Genomic DNA, 17,171 nt, shown 5'->3' on the forward strand with positions numbered 1-17,171 from the left:
ATCGTAAGATATCGTGTGAACGCATTAATTAATTGAAATCATTAGCTATTTATGGGTTTTACTACTTTCAATATGTGCACAAAACAAGTTTCAATTCAACAAGTGCGATAAGATATAGCATTCCGTCTGTTCGAATTCCTCCACACACACACACACACACAGTTGCACCTTTACTTTCGCCCAAAACAAGTGAAAAGAGAACGAGAGTTGCTGAGGCGCACCTTCATAGCATCTCAGTTAACAGCAGAGCTGAGAACCGCTGGCTGAGCGATCTCTTTGCAAATAGAACATTTCGTATCTCTACACCTTTTCGTTTTATACGTGTTTTATAAGTATTCTAATCAGCAGGGAGACGTTTGCATGGGTCTGCTCAGCGCTCACTTGCGCTAGTGATAGCCTTCGTAGTATTTGTATTTGCTCGCTGTTGATTAGAGGCTCTCCAATGTTGTTGCCTTAGTCGCACTTCACATTTCAGCCGTCTAGGTGGGTCACTCGCAGGTGTAGTTTTTATTCGATCATGCAGCTCGCGGAGACATCAATCTGTCAATCTCAATGATTGATCGAGACCTTATTAGCTCGCTGAGGAATATCGACTTATAGCTCTAGTGCAGAGCCAGACTCTTGTATTCGTTAAGCTGCCTAAAAGTATGTGACAGTGTTGAAAAACGCCAGAAAAGCTAATTAGCTAAATCATAAAAAATAAATTGCAATTGATCAAATCCGAGCGATATATCATAAGCAACATGTACGATCCCAGTGACTACGATTCAGTCTGCAGCGACGAGGACTTCATGAATGTTATACAAGGTGCCGAAACGCCTCCCCTAATGAACTACGATGACTTTATGGTAAAAACCATGGGTAAGTATTCCACTTTATATATATCTGTATCTATATCTATATATGCAGGTATATGCCTGTCCACATTAGAGCTGTCAACAGCTGTAGCGCTTATCTACTGTTTGCCATGGTTTAAAATTTTGATAAAATACTTTTGCATATAATGATGTGAAAAGTCTGGCCATAATACTCATATCTGTATAAAATACTTGATAAATTTGAGTATATATATACATATACTATTAAGCAGTGCACTTAAGTTAAGATTACTCGCATGGCTTACATATATCGAACAGTATATACGTTTTTTTCATATATATTATACGAATTGTAAATATTTATTAAGTTCAAAAGTAAATTCCAATTATACTCTTCCAGGCCTATCAATTAATTCCAATTTGATTCAAATTGATTGCCTTCTCCGCTAGCGCCATATCCATTTCCATTCACATTTCAATGCACCAAAATGAAATTGGAACTTTTGAGCTGCTGTACGCTCAGCGCTGCTCCCAAAGCAATCTGCTCTCAGAGCGTATGCTGTTAGTTAACAGTTGGGCAAGCAGCTTCAATTGAAGCCAACATGCTCTTCGATTTTTAATTTTATCAGCAATAATATCATAGAAATATCAAAAATTACTGCATTATATGCTCTTCACGATACGATAAACTTGTTTGTTTACTTAATCGTATGAAGCACATAAATAAATACATTGTTTTGGTAGGTCAAATAGTAACCGTGAATAATGCTATTGAATAATGGAATCACCACTGTTAACAGAACCTTCTTCTGTAGTTTTACTGCCCGCTCTTTCGTCGCTTAACAGTGCTGGCAGCCTGATTTAGCTATTTCTCTGCGTACCGCTAAGAGCGTGCAATCTTAACGTTGTATATCAAATAAATAAATAAGAATAATTGAGTGAAATGTAATGTTGTTACATTACAAGAACTGTATTTATCATTAACTATGCTTTTATGGCATCATATTTACAGATATCTCTCGCACTCAAATTTAGGCTAACTTTTTAGCTTGCGTTCTGTTGTCTCTCGAAAATAGCCAGCACTGCCGCTCGCTCTAAAGATCGGTTTGCTCCAATCAGACAGTCACGACAGCGCAGTCGCGCGAGAAACTTCGCTTTAAGTGCGCGGAAGGTTTTTACGTTTTTATGCCAGAGGTAAAAAGAAACAGAAACAGAAACAACAATCAAAACGCAAAGTAAAAAAGGGTAGCATTAAAAGCGACGTACAAATACCGCCACACACTGTGAAGTCTGCCATTAAAGTCGCTTTAAATGTTTAATTAAAAGTGTGTAATCAAAATGTGTGCAGAGCACACTGAGAATCTGCTTCTTACCTTGGCTCAAAGGCAGTGCAAAAATTCAATTAAACGCGGACGCCGATGATGGCGTCAACGTCGCAACAAGTTCAAGTTGGAGTGTTTGTGTTGTTGCTCACCAAAATGAAATAATACTAAGGCTATTGTTTAAATCAAGTGATATATACACATAACTATAAATATTTGTCGTACCTGCTTGGCCGTTTCTGTGTTTACTTAAAGTGCAAAAAAAATAATACAAATTTTCTGTGGCATTTTCTGTCTTTAACTCTTTTCTCGTTCCCACACATGCATATATACACACACTAAGGCACGCACGCAGTCACACATAACTTCATACATACACAAAAATTGTAGTTGTTGTTTCTGCCTGATTCTTTGACTCACAAATTACCCGAGACGGCAGCAACAGCGACGTCAGCAGAGTTAGAGGCGGTGAAACTGTTGTCTGTTCCACTATACCATTGTTTCATATCAGGTTTTCCCTTTCCATGCGCGTGTTTATTGGAATGTGAACGGCAAATGCTCACTTCGTGTTTCATTTGCCAACTATACCGCTTGGCCTCAACCCGGTGTTTGTTTTCTGATCAAGCGGCAGAACGGAAGAGCGCAAGCGAAACAACCACCTGTGCTGCTCCCGCTCTCTCTCTCTCTCTCCCTCTTCTCCGCTGCGATAACGAATATACACACTGATAAACTGAAAAAAAAGTAAGCGGGTTGCAGTATCAAAATAAGTAAACAACAAACTAAAAGGCGTGTTAAATTAACCAAGCAACAACAAATGGCATGCAAACAAACAAGAAACTCATTAAGGCAATAGGTCTGTGCCGTTTAACGGTAGTTTCTTGTTCTTTCCCACTCGCTCGCTTTGCTTTTGTATTTGTTTAAGTGTTTGTGTTTTTATGCTGTGCTTGTTTTTTTTTTATTTTGTTTTATTTATTTTTTCACTCTCTGTGTTTATTTTGCTTTTGCAAACATCAATTTCAAGGCAGGTACGCTGCAGGTGCCAAGTCTCATTTTTCTTGTTTCCCATCAAATTTTGTACCTCATATTTGTATAAAACGTTTTTTATTCAGAAAGCCACGAACGCGCCTTAATTTTCAATAATTTCCGCGAAATATTACGAAATCTAAGTATAAAGAGAATTAAACAAGTGAGAAAGTGAAAAGAATGTCAATGAAATGATCATAAATAGAATATTACGATCATAAAAAGAAGAAGAGGATGAAAGGCTATGTGATTCGGCAATTTTAAACAAACGAGAATACGAATAAAAGCGAAATACGTGTTTTCAACCCAACGAATTTCTGGATCTAACCCAATTTTTATCAAAAACGACTTACGAAAATGGAACCAGCGATTTTAATAGGTAAGCAAAGGTTTCTTACACTTTTGCACGGAATTATAAATAAATGAAAACAGTTTGTATTATTAGTAATAAGATAATTCATAACATATTTATTATTATTTATAATTGCAAAAATAAATGAATTTGTTTAAGGAATGCTCGACTAAAATATGCTCGGCATCAATCATAATCATTAATAATCCGCGAAAGTTTTTACTCAGTTATGCCCAAGAATAATAGCATATTAATATCATATTCATGTTAAGACCGGATAATCAGAGTATCAAAGTATGCCTTATAATTATTATTTCCATTGGATCAGAGAGCATCATAAATAAATTTTTGCTATGAATAAATATCATTAATGTTGAAAATGTGAGTGTTCATGGCTTAGATATTATCAGTATTGATGATCACATCGCCAGAGAAATTCAATTAATGATCCAGTAGCTAAAAATGTAATCGTTAGCACTTAGGAAGCCTCACTCCAAATGAAAAACCATTAAAAAAGTTGCACTAACAAATTGCAAAGTTGTAAACTTGAGTAATGCACACATATTTATATATACATATGTAGCTATATCTATATATTTTATGAGGCGCAAGAGTTTTTCACTCACAGATGCTGGCTGCTCCACATTCAATTGAGGACCGACGGACAGACGGACAGACTGGCAGGCAGTCAGAGACACATGTGGCCAAATGCAAATGCGCATTCGCATTCCAGAGCAGTCAAAGCAAATAGCAGCAGCAGCAGCAGGAGCAGCTGGTCGTAGCAGACAAGCCAGAGCCAGACATGCAGACAGAGAAGGCCCAAAGCAAAACCCACACACGAATTGTGGCAAATGGCAAATACAAATTGCTGCGGCTCGATACCAAATCGAGTCTCAATTACCGATAGACCCAAACACTCTGCCCACAAGCCTCACAGCGGTTGGATCTCATTAGTGTGCGGGTTACGCAACGGGTAGAGGGTGTTTGTCTGTGTGCGTGTCATACATATATTTGAATATTATGGCTCTTGTTGTTGTTTTCGTGGTGCTTATAAAGCGAAACCGCCAGCGTCGGCAATTGGACCACGCCCGCTAGTTGTCTGATCATTAAATTCTCAGTCAAACGAGCTATGCGAGAGATGCAGATGCCCACTCTGCGCGTGTGTGTGTGTGAATGGGGTGTGTACCCGTGCCGGGCGTGTGCAACATGTGGTCGCAGTTGTTGGTTGCCTCGATGTGCGCTGACAATTGTCAGGGCTGGTGCTAAGAAATTGTTTCATTTTCAAGAAATTTAACCCGAATGGGGGCGCAAGCTTTGAGCTGATTCCATCTGCTTCTTCTTCTTCTTCTTCTGGCTGCCACTTCATTACCCTTGTCAATGGGGTTAATTTAATCGGGCTCTGAATGCCCGTTAGGCAAAGGCCCAGAGATAAACTAAATGATGCTTAAGCTGCAGTCACGCAAGTTGCGCATTGATGTACAACATATATATGTATGCATGTATGTATGTCTATATATATGTATGTATGTACTCTGTACATATATTTGGAGTTGTCTTATTTTGAGTTTCTCGCTAATTTGCATTTCAAAAATAAATATTTGATTACAATTGATATATGCTTCAAAGAGAGAACAAATAAAATCGTTGCCGTCGAGTGCTACTGATTGCACAATACTCGTTCACTGTTAAGCAAACTGCATAATTTAAATATTCTAGCTGTAGACTAAGAGAGAAGTTGCAGGAGAAGGAGTTGCTGGAGGAGCAGTAGCAGGAGGAAGAGTTGCAGGAGAAGAAGTTGAACGAGGAGGAGTTGCAGGAGGAAGAGTTGGTAGAAGAGGAGTTGTAGGAGGAAGAGTTTCACGAGGAGTTGCAGGAGTTATATGAGTCACAGCAGTTTGAGTGACCTACCTTTGTCGTAGATATTTGCCAAATGATAACTGAATATGGGACAGATGTAGAGCTGTGCATCAATATACCCTCTTAACATCACAAACGAGTATCTTTCAATTGCTGTTCAACAATTGCATTTCTTTATAAATATATTTTTAAAATGAAAATGAGTAAAGAGGAATTTTTGTCATTACATTATGCTAATGGGACTCTGTAAATGAGAAGTATGAAATTAATTAAAATTGCATTTAATTACGAAAATATAAACTCAAAGTGAATGTTGAAGAGATACTTGAACTTCTTCTGAAAACGTTTCATGCTTGATTTATATTTCCAAAAAGCAACGCAATAAATATGCACCTCTCGAGGCATTTGTGATCATCACAGGTATCTGTCCCGCTCTAGAAAATAAATATTTTTATATTCACTTGACTCGCTCTAAACTAGACACTTATTGCTAACAAACTTGTTTTACTAATTGTGTTCGAACATGACAGCATATTGTGCTATAAATACATGCATAGATATGCGTGTGTGTGTCTATGTATATATTGTATAAGCTCTCGTAAGTTTGTTGTAGCCGTACGTAACTAAAAGTAAACATTGTTCCGACTGTCAACAGGCATTAGTACTAATAATAACAAAAATAATGATAATTAACATTGGCTGGCAGCGCGAATGTTCTCTCCCATTTCAGGCGGGAGGCGCGCCATGTCTAATTAGAAAGTTTGACTGGCCAATAAGGCAAATTGAATGGCCAAGTGGAGTGGTCAAGATATGAAGGTAAAAGCAAAAGCTGTGCGCACATCTCAAAGTGAGTGAAATGCTTGCAATACTCACTTGACCATAAAAGTTAGGATCCATTGACTTTGACTCGCAGTTTTGCCTTTTAAGCACGAGAAACCGCATTGAAGCGTCACAAATCATGGAACTCTGATCGTATCTATGTGTGAGTGTGTGTATTTGTATGCAGCCAAGGAAAAGATCACAGTTTAAAGTTCCCTTTCTCTTTTATGATCCCATATATACATTTACTTCATTGCATTTGCCTCGATGCACGCAACATCAATCAATGTGACTGATAAGACGGTTTGAGTTATGAATTGAATTAATATTGAGGGTAGTGCCGTAGTACGTTACTTGCTGCCCATACAAATTGATTGGCTACACACTGAGAGAATGATTGAGCTTCAGTTGGCCTGACCACAGCTGGATCGAGCTGGCTGGGCACGTGAAACGCGACGATCGCATTCGCTTTGAAGTTGATAATAGATAAATTGATAGATCAATTACTTGCTGAGTTTGCTTATTGCGGCTTATTGTGTATTTGCTCGATTCATTCAATTTATTACATAAATGCAAAGTTCTGATCGCTGTCGATCATATTGAGATCATCTTCCACTAACTGTGCGCTAACGATTGCTTAGTAGGTATATTATTTGTCACCTGGTTGCTATTCTCACTATCTATATATTTATAAAAGAAACACATTTTAGGTTCAGTTTGCTGACATTTATCTTAGTATTTCATAATCAATTTTATTGGGTTCTGTCATCGTTTGCATAAGACGACATTGACTCAATTGCCAAAATAATTTTGTATTTTTATTTTAACTGTAAACGTTCATTTATTTTCATTAATAAATTGGCTTTATAATTATGGCTATTAATTTTTTATTTACTTTTTGTTATAAATATATATATATATTTATTTATATACTTTTTATTATAAATAAAAATATATATGCAAAATTTATGTTTAAATTTTGTAAAATTGGCATTTTCTACTCTTTATTGCATGTTTTCATAATAATCAAATTCAGCTTGTGGCAATTAGTCACCAAGTTCATTAGACAACACAAAATGTTGATTATGCTTTTAACAATAGGTGCTTTTATTTTGTTGTTGCCAAATTCGTTTTTCAGTTTAATTAAATCGACTGTTAAATAACTTTTCAAATATAAATATATTGTTATTATGAAAAGTAATAAGTCTTCTATAATGAGTGTCTTACTAGGAGATACAATGTCCATACCTAGGGAATCATCTTATTAGAAGGCTGTCTGAATATACTTTGAAGAAATCCAAATTACAAATTTGTTGAATTTATTTGAACTTGATTTAAAAGATATAAGCAAATAATTGAAGTTTAATATTACTTTTAATTAATTTTTTGAAAATTATTTATAAGAAACTTCATGGTATTATACGAAGGAATAAGTATATAATATTCAATATATATATAGCTTGTAGTGATGCGGGAAGACAAATGGACAGCACTAGATCGGCTGAACTGTTGTGCATGATCATAAACCCTTTTTGGGGTAAGGCACGCCTCTTTCTGCTTCTACCATATATCTTAATCAAATTATTAAATATACTCAACTCTTATTTTCAATGAGTTCACTTCAGATCCATGGCTAGAGCCGATATTTCTCTCCAAGCAATTATGTAGCTGCAGCTTCTTTAAAGCTGTAAAATACACACTCTTAATTGACTTAAATTACATGAGAGAGATAGAGAGAGCTAGAGAGAGCAAGAGAGATATATATCTCTATAATATCTATATTCTTCAATTCTGTATGTATATTCGTGCAGCTCAACTTTGTTTGTCCAAATAATTCTATCTATCTATCGGCGTATAAATTAATAACACATGACTGGAGATAATTCTCACGCTTCAATGGAAAATGTTAGGGTGATGCCTGCCTTAAAAGTCCTATCAATTTAATTGTGCCAACGCGAATAAAAAAGCTGTCAGTCCCAAGCAAATGTTAAAAAAAATTTAATAAAATACAGTGCATATATATATATACGTATATGTATATATATATCCATGTCTGTAAATATATATTTATATATCTTGGCAAATTGCACGCTTGACTAGTCGAACAAGGCACTCGATGCCACTTAGCAATCGTTCGAGTTAAGTGGACTTTAATAAGCCCTAAGAGAATCGACGCAATGCCATGTGAATGGCAAATATTTATAACTGTAAATACTTTTACGCCTACATGAAGGTGTTACTATTAAAGAAAAGCTAAAAGGAAATGCCAAAGTCGAGCGTTGGCATAAAACGAATGCTGAAAAGAGATGCTTAAATGACCCAGAACCAAATCATTGTGCAATTTATGAAATTTCAGAAATAGATTTTATGACTAATAAAGCAACAAATATATAACACAAACACAAATATATAAATGCATAACAGCTCAATATATACTCAAAATTTATATTTTTTAATTTTTATTACATTTCTTGTTGAGATAATTTCTCAAGTCAATCTTCAGTTGAAAATGATTAAAAAAATAAAATTCTTAATTAAAATCAATTTTTTCTCTTTGTCAAACATACAAATGCACTTTAAATTTGTTGCTTAAATTAGGAATATTTTTCTGAGATTTTTAAGTAAAATATCTAGTTGGGAAATTTATTTTCTTTTCAACAATTTTTCCATTAGACAGTAGAATCTGTGACTTGGCTAGCTTTCAAATAATTCAGCATGCAATTGTTGTAAATACTAAAATTACTGAAGCGACATCGAATACTTCCTGGGGTAACCGACAATGCCATCTCCTGGCCAATTCGAATGTCGCCAAGCGTCTGTATTTAAGAACAGGCTATTCGCATTAAAGTCCCGCAACTTTAGGCTGAGAGTATGTGGTCGGGCCAGAACCAGTTTGTATTCAAGTGCCGAATCATTGAGTCTTTTTCTTCCTCTACTTCTTCTTCTTCTTCTTTATTGTGTACTAACTTTGGAGTCGCGCCATCATTATCGCTGTTTGCATTAGTCAATGCTACCAGTAGTCGTTGCTGCTGTTATTGGCGACAACATTGCGACTGTCAGCGGAGTCGTGTTTAATGTATGAATGAATGTATTTCACGATAAGTAAATTCAATTATCCGCAACATTAATGAATGCGTAAAATTTAAGCAGCAATCGCAGCATTTTGTCAGTTCAACACAAAAAACCTGTCGCCCAAGTGAATTCGTAATGAAATTTCTGCGCAAGTCCAGACAGTCAAGCCAGACACCACAGTCAAACGAACCGAACCGAACCCTGTCCGGTAGAAGTTAATAAGGCGTTAAGTTTTTCGACTGGGCCACCGACTAAGCTATGCCTAAAGTAAAGCCAACGTAACAAATTATCTAATTGCTAAATGCAAAGTGTCAAAATTAAAGTGCTTTGAAAAACTGTACAAAATGCTGCAGATAATTACGCCTTAGATAAATTCATTTGAGAGTAAGACTACTTGAGGCAGATTTAAGATTGAAAAGGGGGCTTAAAGGCTTTACTGATAGTTGTTTTGTTACTTTGCTGATTAAGTTCATGGCTTAAACTAAAGTTAATGCAGATGTAAATGAAACTGAAATCGACCTCAATTTATATTTAGTTAGCTAACTAAGCGCGGCTGAAAGACTAAAATGTATATCAGCTTAAAACTAAATTAACAGTAAAGAAAAATATTAAAACGAAAATAAATTAATATTAAATAAATATTAAATGAAAATTAAATTTAAATTTAAATTTAAATTTAAATTAAATTTGAAAACAAATTAAAATTAAATGACAATCTAAATGCTGTTTTAATTTAATTGCTGAAATAATGTCGCAGATATTAGGCACAATTGAAAGGCAGTTGCAAGCTTCGCCTTTTTATATATTAAATATTCACTATTTAGTGGCTTGAATGAACCTTCAAAATAAATCTAAAAATACCAACTTTCTCAAATGGTTTCTGTTTTATTTCAATTTCATTTTCTATAGCTCTTGCATTGTCATTCTTAATTTCGTAGTCAGTGAATCTATTTATAAATGTGTAACTAGCTGGAATTAAAAATAAAAACCTTTAGGTACTGACTGCAATTGTTGTTATTATTATTACCGTTATGCAATGGTTAGTTATTAATATCAGTATTGTCACACCCTACCAAGTAGCGGTGCATGCTAATTCCGAGTGCTTCCCATCCGGTAAAATATGTAAATTTGCTAGCCTCGAGAGTCGGAAGCGTTGCCCAAAGTGTTGACCAAGCTGTGCGGGGCTGCGGCTTTTGGAAAAAAGCATATTTGTAAAACAACAAAAATGAATTAAAACTTCCGTTTGCACGCGCTGAAGAGAGCTCGGCCAGACACCAATAGACCAATACAACCGCCAACCAACGCGTCTGTCGGACCGCTAGAGAAGGCGGCCAAAAGCCGATTGAGGGCGGCGCTGAAGCGGAGGTGGCCAATTGTGGGGGCTTTGACTTTTGTGGCCGGCTGGCTGGCTGGCTGGTTGTATACATAGACATGACTTGGGTCTTGTTGTCCCCCACGTTGATAAGCCTTGTGGCAGCATACAAGAAACACTCTCATAGTGTTGGACATGCTGGTTGCCGGCCCCTCGTTCGCCGAGCCAACTGGTTTCCCATGATCTTCTGACATTTTTCGGCTGTGGTACACATTGAAATGCAGTTCGGATACTAATTTATGCGGGCCGAAGTGGCCCCAAATGTTTGTTTGAATGATGCATTTAATTTGCTGTAGCTTGTGTGTCTTAATATGGGAACGTTCTGTGTGTGAGGCCATTAACAGGCAATACACGCAGTTCGATTGAGCGCCAGTTAGAAGTACACAGGAATTTTCAATCAGGTGAATTATTTATTGGCTTTGAAGCAGGAAAGGCTTCCTTCAGCTTTGAAATACTACGTATATATATATTATATTTATAGTATTTTCTTTCTTTATCAAAATGTTTTAGGACTCAGCTTATCGTGCTACTATCCCAGCGCTTTGATAAGTTCAAAAGTATTTTCAACTATTGCTCAAGGTTTCTTTGTATCAAATATTTGTAAAAATTTAATTAAAGAACTACATAAAAACAAAAATCCAAGTACTAGACTGGGACTTGATACGATGCCATCCATGTTCGAGGCACGCAAGAGCAATAAACACTTGGGCTTTACGCTTTAGTTCCAATTTTTTTAACTGACCCACATGGCATATTTGTTTGTATGTTTATATATATATATATATACAAACTGTTCTCATTCGAATTCACATCGTTAAGGCTCTCACACTGCTCCAATTGAATAAAACATCGACGAGTTTTTGCCATCTCCTCGTCGTATCAATCGTATCTTGCGATTTTTTTATTGAACAGCAACAACACAAGAGGAAGAGAATAAATAAAAAGCAATTGCTTGCATAAAACATTCTATATAAAAGACAAATACATATGCAAAATACCCTAACACGTACGCGCATACGAGCCGAGTATATGATAAATTGCTTCAATGTCGAATTGATTTCTTATATATGATAAGACAAGCATCGTGAGTATCAACATGTCTCGGTAAAATATTAAATTTCTGATACAAAAACAAATCAATAGAGTCATCCGATATAACCAATGTCAACATATATGAATAAATTAGGTAAAAGACTTCGCTCAAAGACAAGATTAATTTAGTAATCAACGGAAATTGTGACAGGTTTTTGCATAGAAAGGCTTAATCAGAAGTGGCAACTGATGCTGTTCAGGAAAATAAATATATACATACATATATGTGTATATATATTTTTTTTAAGGTAACATACTTCATTACATGTTTTAAGTATCGGCTGTAAGGGTATAAAAATTAAGTGGAACTTTTAACTTCGAATATCGGTGCTCCAAGGTGACACGTACTAAGCGACTTATAAGTGTTGATAATCGAACTTTACAACGGCATAAGACTGATAAAAAAACACGAATATATACTGCTACTGAAGTGCAGCTACAGACACGTGAATATATTAAGTAGCACAGCAGGAATGTGGGTGTTATGAATGAAATGGAAAAAGCTGATTATGCTGGACGGTGTTGGGGGCGCGAGCGCATACCCCAAAAGAGCTGTAAAAAACAGCAACAAAAGGCAATTAAAATGGAAGCTGCCTGGGGTCATATGCACACATACAGACATACACGCCATGCTTTACGAAATTGTCATTATAAACTCATGCCAACAAAGTCACTGATGCGTGCAGGGGACATGCCGCAAAAAACATGGCTGATCCACAATTCACTTACTTTCAAAAAAAATATATATATGTATATATAAATATATTAAAAACTTGATATATGAAACTGCCTGAGTAACTGACTGACTGAATGAGTGACTGAGGGATGGACTGAATGACTGACTGACAGACTGATTGACTGAGTAACTGACTGACTGACTGACTGATTGTAAGTAGTTGACTGACAGCCTGATTGGCTGACTGACAAACTAACTAACTGACTGACTTGCTGAATGACTGACTGAGTAATTGACTGACTAAATGATTGGCTGACTGACTGAATGATTTACTGACTGACTAACTGATTGACTGACTAACTGAATGACAGACTGACTGACTGAACTAAATAGCTAGTATTTGCAAAAAAAGTTCTATTTACTCCAAAGTTCACACGTTTCATTGCTTACTAACACAATGAAATAGCTGATCAAAAAATGGTTTATTTGCTCAATATTTTAACCTGTCAGACAGTTTATATGACAGCTAAATACAAGTTGTAAATTTCTAGTTGGTTGCACGAGAGTTGAGTGAATAACAATTTATTATTTGACAGAGACCGCTTAATAGATATTTCTTATACTCTATTAGCTTTTTACTATGATACACTTGATAAGAGTTTAAACTTAGCTGCAGACAGTGTCTAGTATTCTAAAGAAACGGGCAAGTTCTGGAAATATATTTTTATTATTCTAACACATTAGATACCGCCCACGGAAAAGTCACTAAACATTCGACGTTCATGTTCGTTGTGGTTGTTATCGCTGTCAATAAAAATTGATGGTAAATTGGAATACAAATCAAACAGCAGGCAATTTTTATATATGTATTTCGTATTCAAATAATTGAAGTTCACTTGAATTCAATTGAATAGTGAGGAACTGACAGACTGATGTCATTGCCTTCGATACATTTGCGATTATTTCGATTTGCGGCTTTGTCACAGTCCATTGTTTTCGAGCCAGCCACTCGCAGTGCTGTTCACACCCAAAACGCCCACTTGGCATCAGCTGACGATGATTGTTTTTCTTGTTGTAGTCGTTGGGTTTGTTAGCTTTTTATTGCTTTCAATTAAAAACCCATAAATCGGCATTTTTACTCGCATCAGTCGAAAAGCCACAAGCATATTTTTGGTCGTGCATAAAAGTTGAGCTGTAAAGCATTAAAATAACATTTACCCGTCGTTTTCTCAGTCAATATAACAAAATAAAATACAAGTTTTGCTGGCCATAGAAAGCAGGAATTCAGGGCATTACGAGTTCTTGAATGAGTGAAAGACTTTCTGAGGAAATAATATAATCTTTATCAGCATTTGTTTGATTGCTCGGCTGTGTGGTTGTTATGTACATCGACAGATTTTAGGTATAGATATTTATATTTATATTTATATTTATATTTATATTTATATTTATATTTATATTTATATTTATATTTATATTTATATTTATATTTATATTTATATTTATATTTATATTTATATTTATATTTATATTTATATTTATATTTATATTTATATTTATATTTATATTTATATTTATATTTATATTTATATTTATATTTATATTTATATTTATATTTATATTTATATTTATATTTATATTTATATTTTTACAGTGCAAATTGCATATTGTTTCTGATACCTCATTTAATATCCTAAAATCCAATTTCTTGCTTACATTATTCGAATACTTTAATATGTATAAAATATTATTATATATAAAATGTAGAGTTATCTATATAAACACATATATTTATATGGTTTTGTGTATGATAATTTCTACTTTCTCTATAGAGAGAATTTGACTACTTTGTTGCAGGCCCCTAAGGCATTTCATTAGTACTTGGTATGCAACAAAATGTGTAATAAATGTAAACAAAATATGAAACTGCAATGCGCCGCATTTTGTTTATTGATGGGAGCTCGTTTGTGGCATGTGCCGCTTGCCTCTGGGTCAACAATAACAGACACACACACACACAGATAGAGAGAAAGACTACCATGACAAATATTTATACTTGATACGCACACATGCACATTTGTACAAATGTTTGTACGTTGTGCTCGAGTGTAGATGTGTGTCACGCACAGCGGCACGAAGACTCGCAAAGGTGAAGGAACTCTAGAACGGGGCTCTCGAGCTGATAATCGACGCCCATTCAGCACTATCAGGCGTACGACTTCCACAACTAAACACCAGAAGCTACGCACGGGCTCGGGCCATTCGTTTCGGTTCGTTAATTATTCGGTAATAATATCAACAAAATTGAAATTGAAATTGAAATCGAAATTGAGATTGCGGGTCTCATGCCATGCCCGGAAAAATACATAAAGAGCATCAGCGGAAATAGTTTGTTTTGATTTATGGGCATGATTACATTTTACCTTACCGTATAGACATAAATATTCAATTAAGTTTGAGTGATAATTGTTGAGCTGCATAATACAATAGGTTGTATTACAAAGTAGCTAGGAATGCCTAGAAGCATCTATCTATCTATCATTATGTGGAGTCTAATATGTCTTTAGGTAACTTGAATAGAAGTTTAGCTAAAGTAAAAACTTTCAGTTTAATCAATTGTCCAAGCTTTTATCTATGAATTTGGTGGCCTTCACGCAGCATGACTAAGTAAACTACAATTTGTGAAACATTCATTTCGAGAACAATTCATTCATAATACAGCTTTAAACAATTCCAGTAATTTGCTTTGAATAAGTCATTTGCTTTGAACTGGTGAAAATTCCGCATGGCGAGCGATGCCGCTTGAGAGAATTCGCCCAAAAAGTGCGCTCATATAACGAACTTCCTGCTCTATATGCTATTTATAGCTTGTGATGCAAAAGGAAAGCACAATTCCAGGAGCTTGCCGACATAAGTGTCTTCTTGGTTCCATGTCTGGAGATGCTGCTGTGCCTCTCGGAATATTATAATTAGACGTTGAAGGCCGTTTCGCAAATGCTTCATGTGAGCAAGCATCTGGCTGGCAAAACGATATTGAGCCTTGGCAATACAACGCTGATATCTTTAAAATATGAATAGGATAAATTGAAATACCTTTTGATAATTATTTTACTCACTGCAGCACCTAATGCTATAGATATATTCTTAATGAAAGGAAGCTGTTCAATTGCCAAGACAAGTGTGGCTCCAAATCAAGCCATCATCTTACTGGATCATGAATCTGAGACAAATCCATGCTTCTGACATTCCAAAGTGCAGCTGAGGTATCCGCGATATACAGCATTCCAATCGACTTCAGCGGGGCAACGCCAACTCGCTCGATGCTTTGATAACTCGTATAATGATAGCTACGATGGAGTATGAAATAAAGACGAATGCAGCTGAAATTGGAGGCTCATGTTTCACTTTTGTTCACTTTGATGGTCGACTTTGTCTTGACCGGCAAAATTGTAATTGCCAGCTCAACTAGGAATACGAATCTGATCCATTTAGATCTAGATTGGCTTTACTGCATACATCATTCTGGCAATCATGACAATATTTTTATCGATCTGATATTCCATTGCCATATTCTCTATGATCCTCTTCGCTCTATACTATACTTATATATCTTCTTCTTGCCTTGTCCTTGTGTCTATAGAGATGTAGCAGAAATGTTTGCTATTATTATATTCAGCTGATTTTTGCATTGCATAGCTTTTTAACTCGAAGATCTATTTAAATTTGCTGATTTTCTATGGCTTCAGAACTTTTCAAGATACTCACTTGATTCCGAAAAAGATCCCTTGAACTTTGCTTGACTCTAGACTGTAAGCTTTCTGTATCCATTTCATAAGAATTGTGAGTTTTCAGCCAATCGTCTTAAGTTTTTTTATAAGCAGCCAAGCAGGCTAAAGGCACGGCGCTTACACGACTCAAGACAATAGCTGCTTCTTAAGTGGTTACCGATAAGTCCACTTATCTTAGTACAGCTCTAAAAATTGCATTTGATAGAATACGATTAACTAAAATTATTAGACATTTAGTACGTCAAGTCTTTTGTGAAATTTAATCATGATTAACAGCTAAAACTAATAAAAAAAACTGTCTAAATATGCAAGATTTTTTATTTTCATATTTATTTGACTGAGCTATCGCTCAACTTTGCAATTAGCACATGGTTAAGTCTTCTAACCAACCTTAAGTGAAGGAGTTTTAGCCTGAAACTGGCAAAACAAAACAACGCCCAGTGGGAGCTGAAAGCAATTTGCAAACAACTTGAAAAACAAACAGCAAAAGCAAGAGCAAAAAATACAACAACAACAGAAAAAACAAAAACAAGAGCTGAGAGATAGAAATTCAAAAATATTTCCTGGTAAACAAAAAGTGCAACTGCAACTGCAACTACAACTGCAACTGCAATGCCAACTGTAAATGCAATTGCAGTGGAAAGTGCTGAACGGAGCGAAGGAAACGATTGTAATTGATGCTGAAAATGATGCTGTTGCAGCTCTTTGGTTTGGCGTTGTTAGAGTCTTCTGTAGTGTGCAAGTCATCAGTTTGCTTTTTGATGAGTCGGCAGTTTGTCATGGTTTAGTAAATTTCATTTAATTACCCCGACATAGAGCTACCTGGCTGGTGCTAGGTGAGCTCTTGAGCTACAAAGTTCATTTGCGCAGTCTCCGAGCTCAATTAATGCAAATAATGGAATTTCATTTAATTAGCAGACGACACGCAAAATGTGTCTCTAACACATTTCGACAGAGACCAGCTCCACAAAGTGGACCAA

The 17,171-nt window shown here is 35.7% G+C and overlaps 1 protein-coding gene across 16 annotated transcripts in view; it reads left to right on the plus strand.

The window, feature by feature from the left end:
- The first annotated feature begins 471 nt into the window (after positions 1-471).
- The window catches only part of LOC111604277 (dystrophin), a 146,917-nt gene continuing 130,217 nt past the window's right edge, over positions 472-17,171 (plus strand). For 15 of the 16 annotated variants that reach the window (XM_030224985.1, XM_030224994.1, XM_030224986.1 and 12 more), the window contains exon 1: positions 472-861. In XM_030224985.1, the coding sequence (XP_030080845.1) occupies positions 744-861 (118 nt within the window). In that variant the 5' untranslated portion in view covers positions 472-743. Of the gene's footprint in view, positions 862-1,948; positions 2,013-3,249; positions 3,543-17,171 lie in introns of those variants that run through there. The other variant, XM_030224984.1, reaches the window with a different exon arrangement.

The sequence above is a fragment of the Drosophila hydei genome, unplaced genomic scaffold, assembly GCF_003285905.1.
Source record: "Drosophila hydei strain 15085-1641.00,03,60 unplaced genomic scaffold, DhydRS2 tig00008121-arrow-pilon, whole genome shotgun sequence".
NCBI classification, from domain to species: Eukaryota; Metazoa; Arthropoda; class Insecta; order Diptera; family Drosophilidae; genus Drosophila; species Drosophila hydei.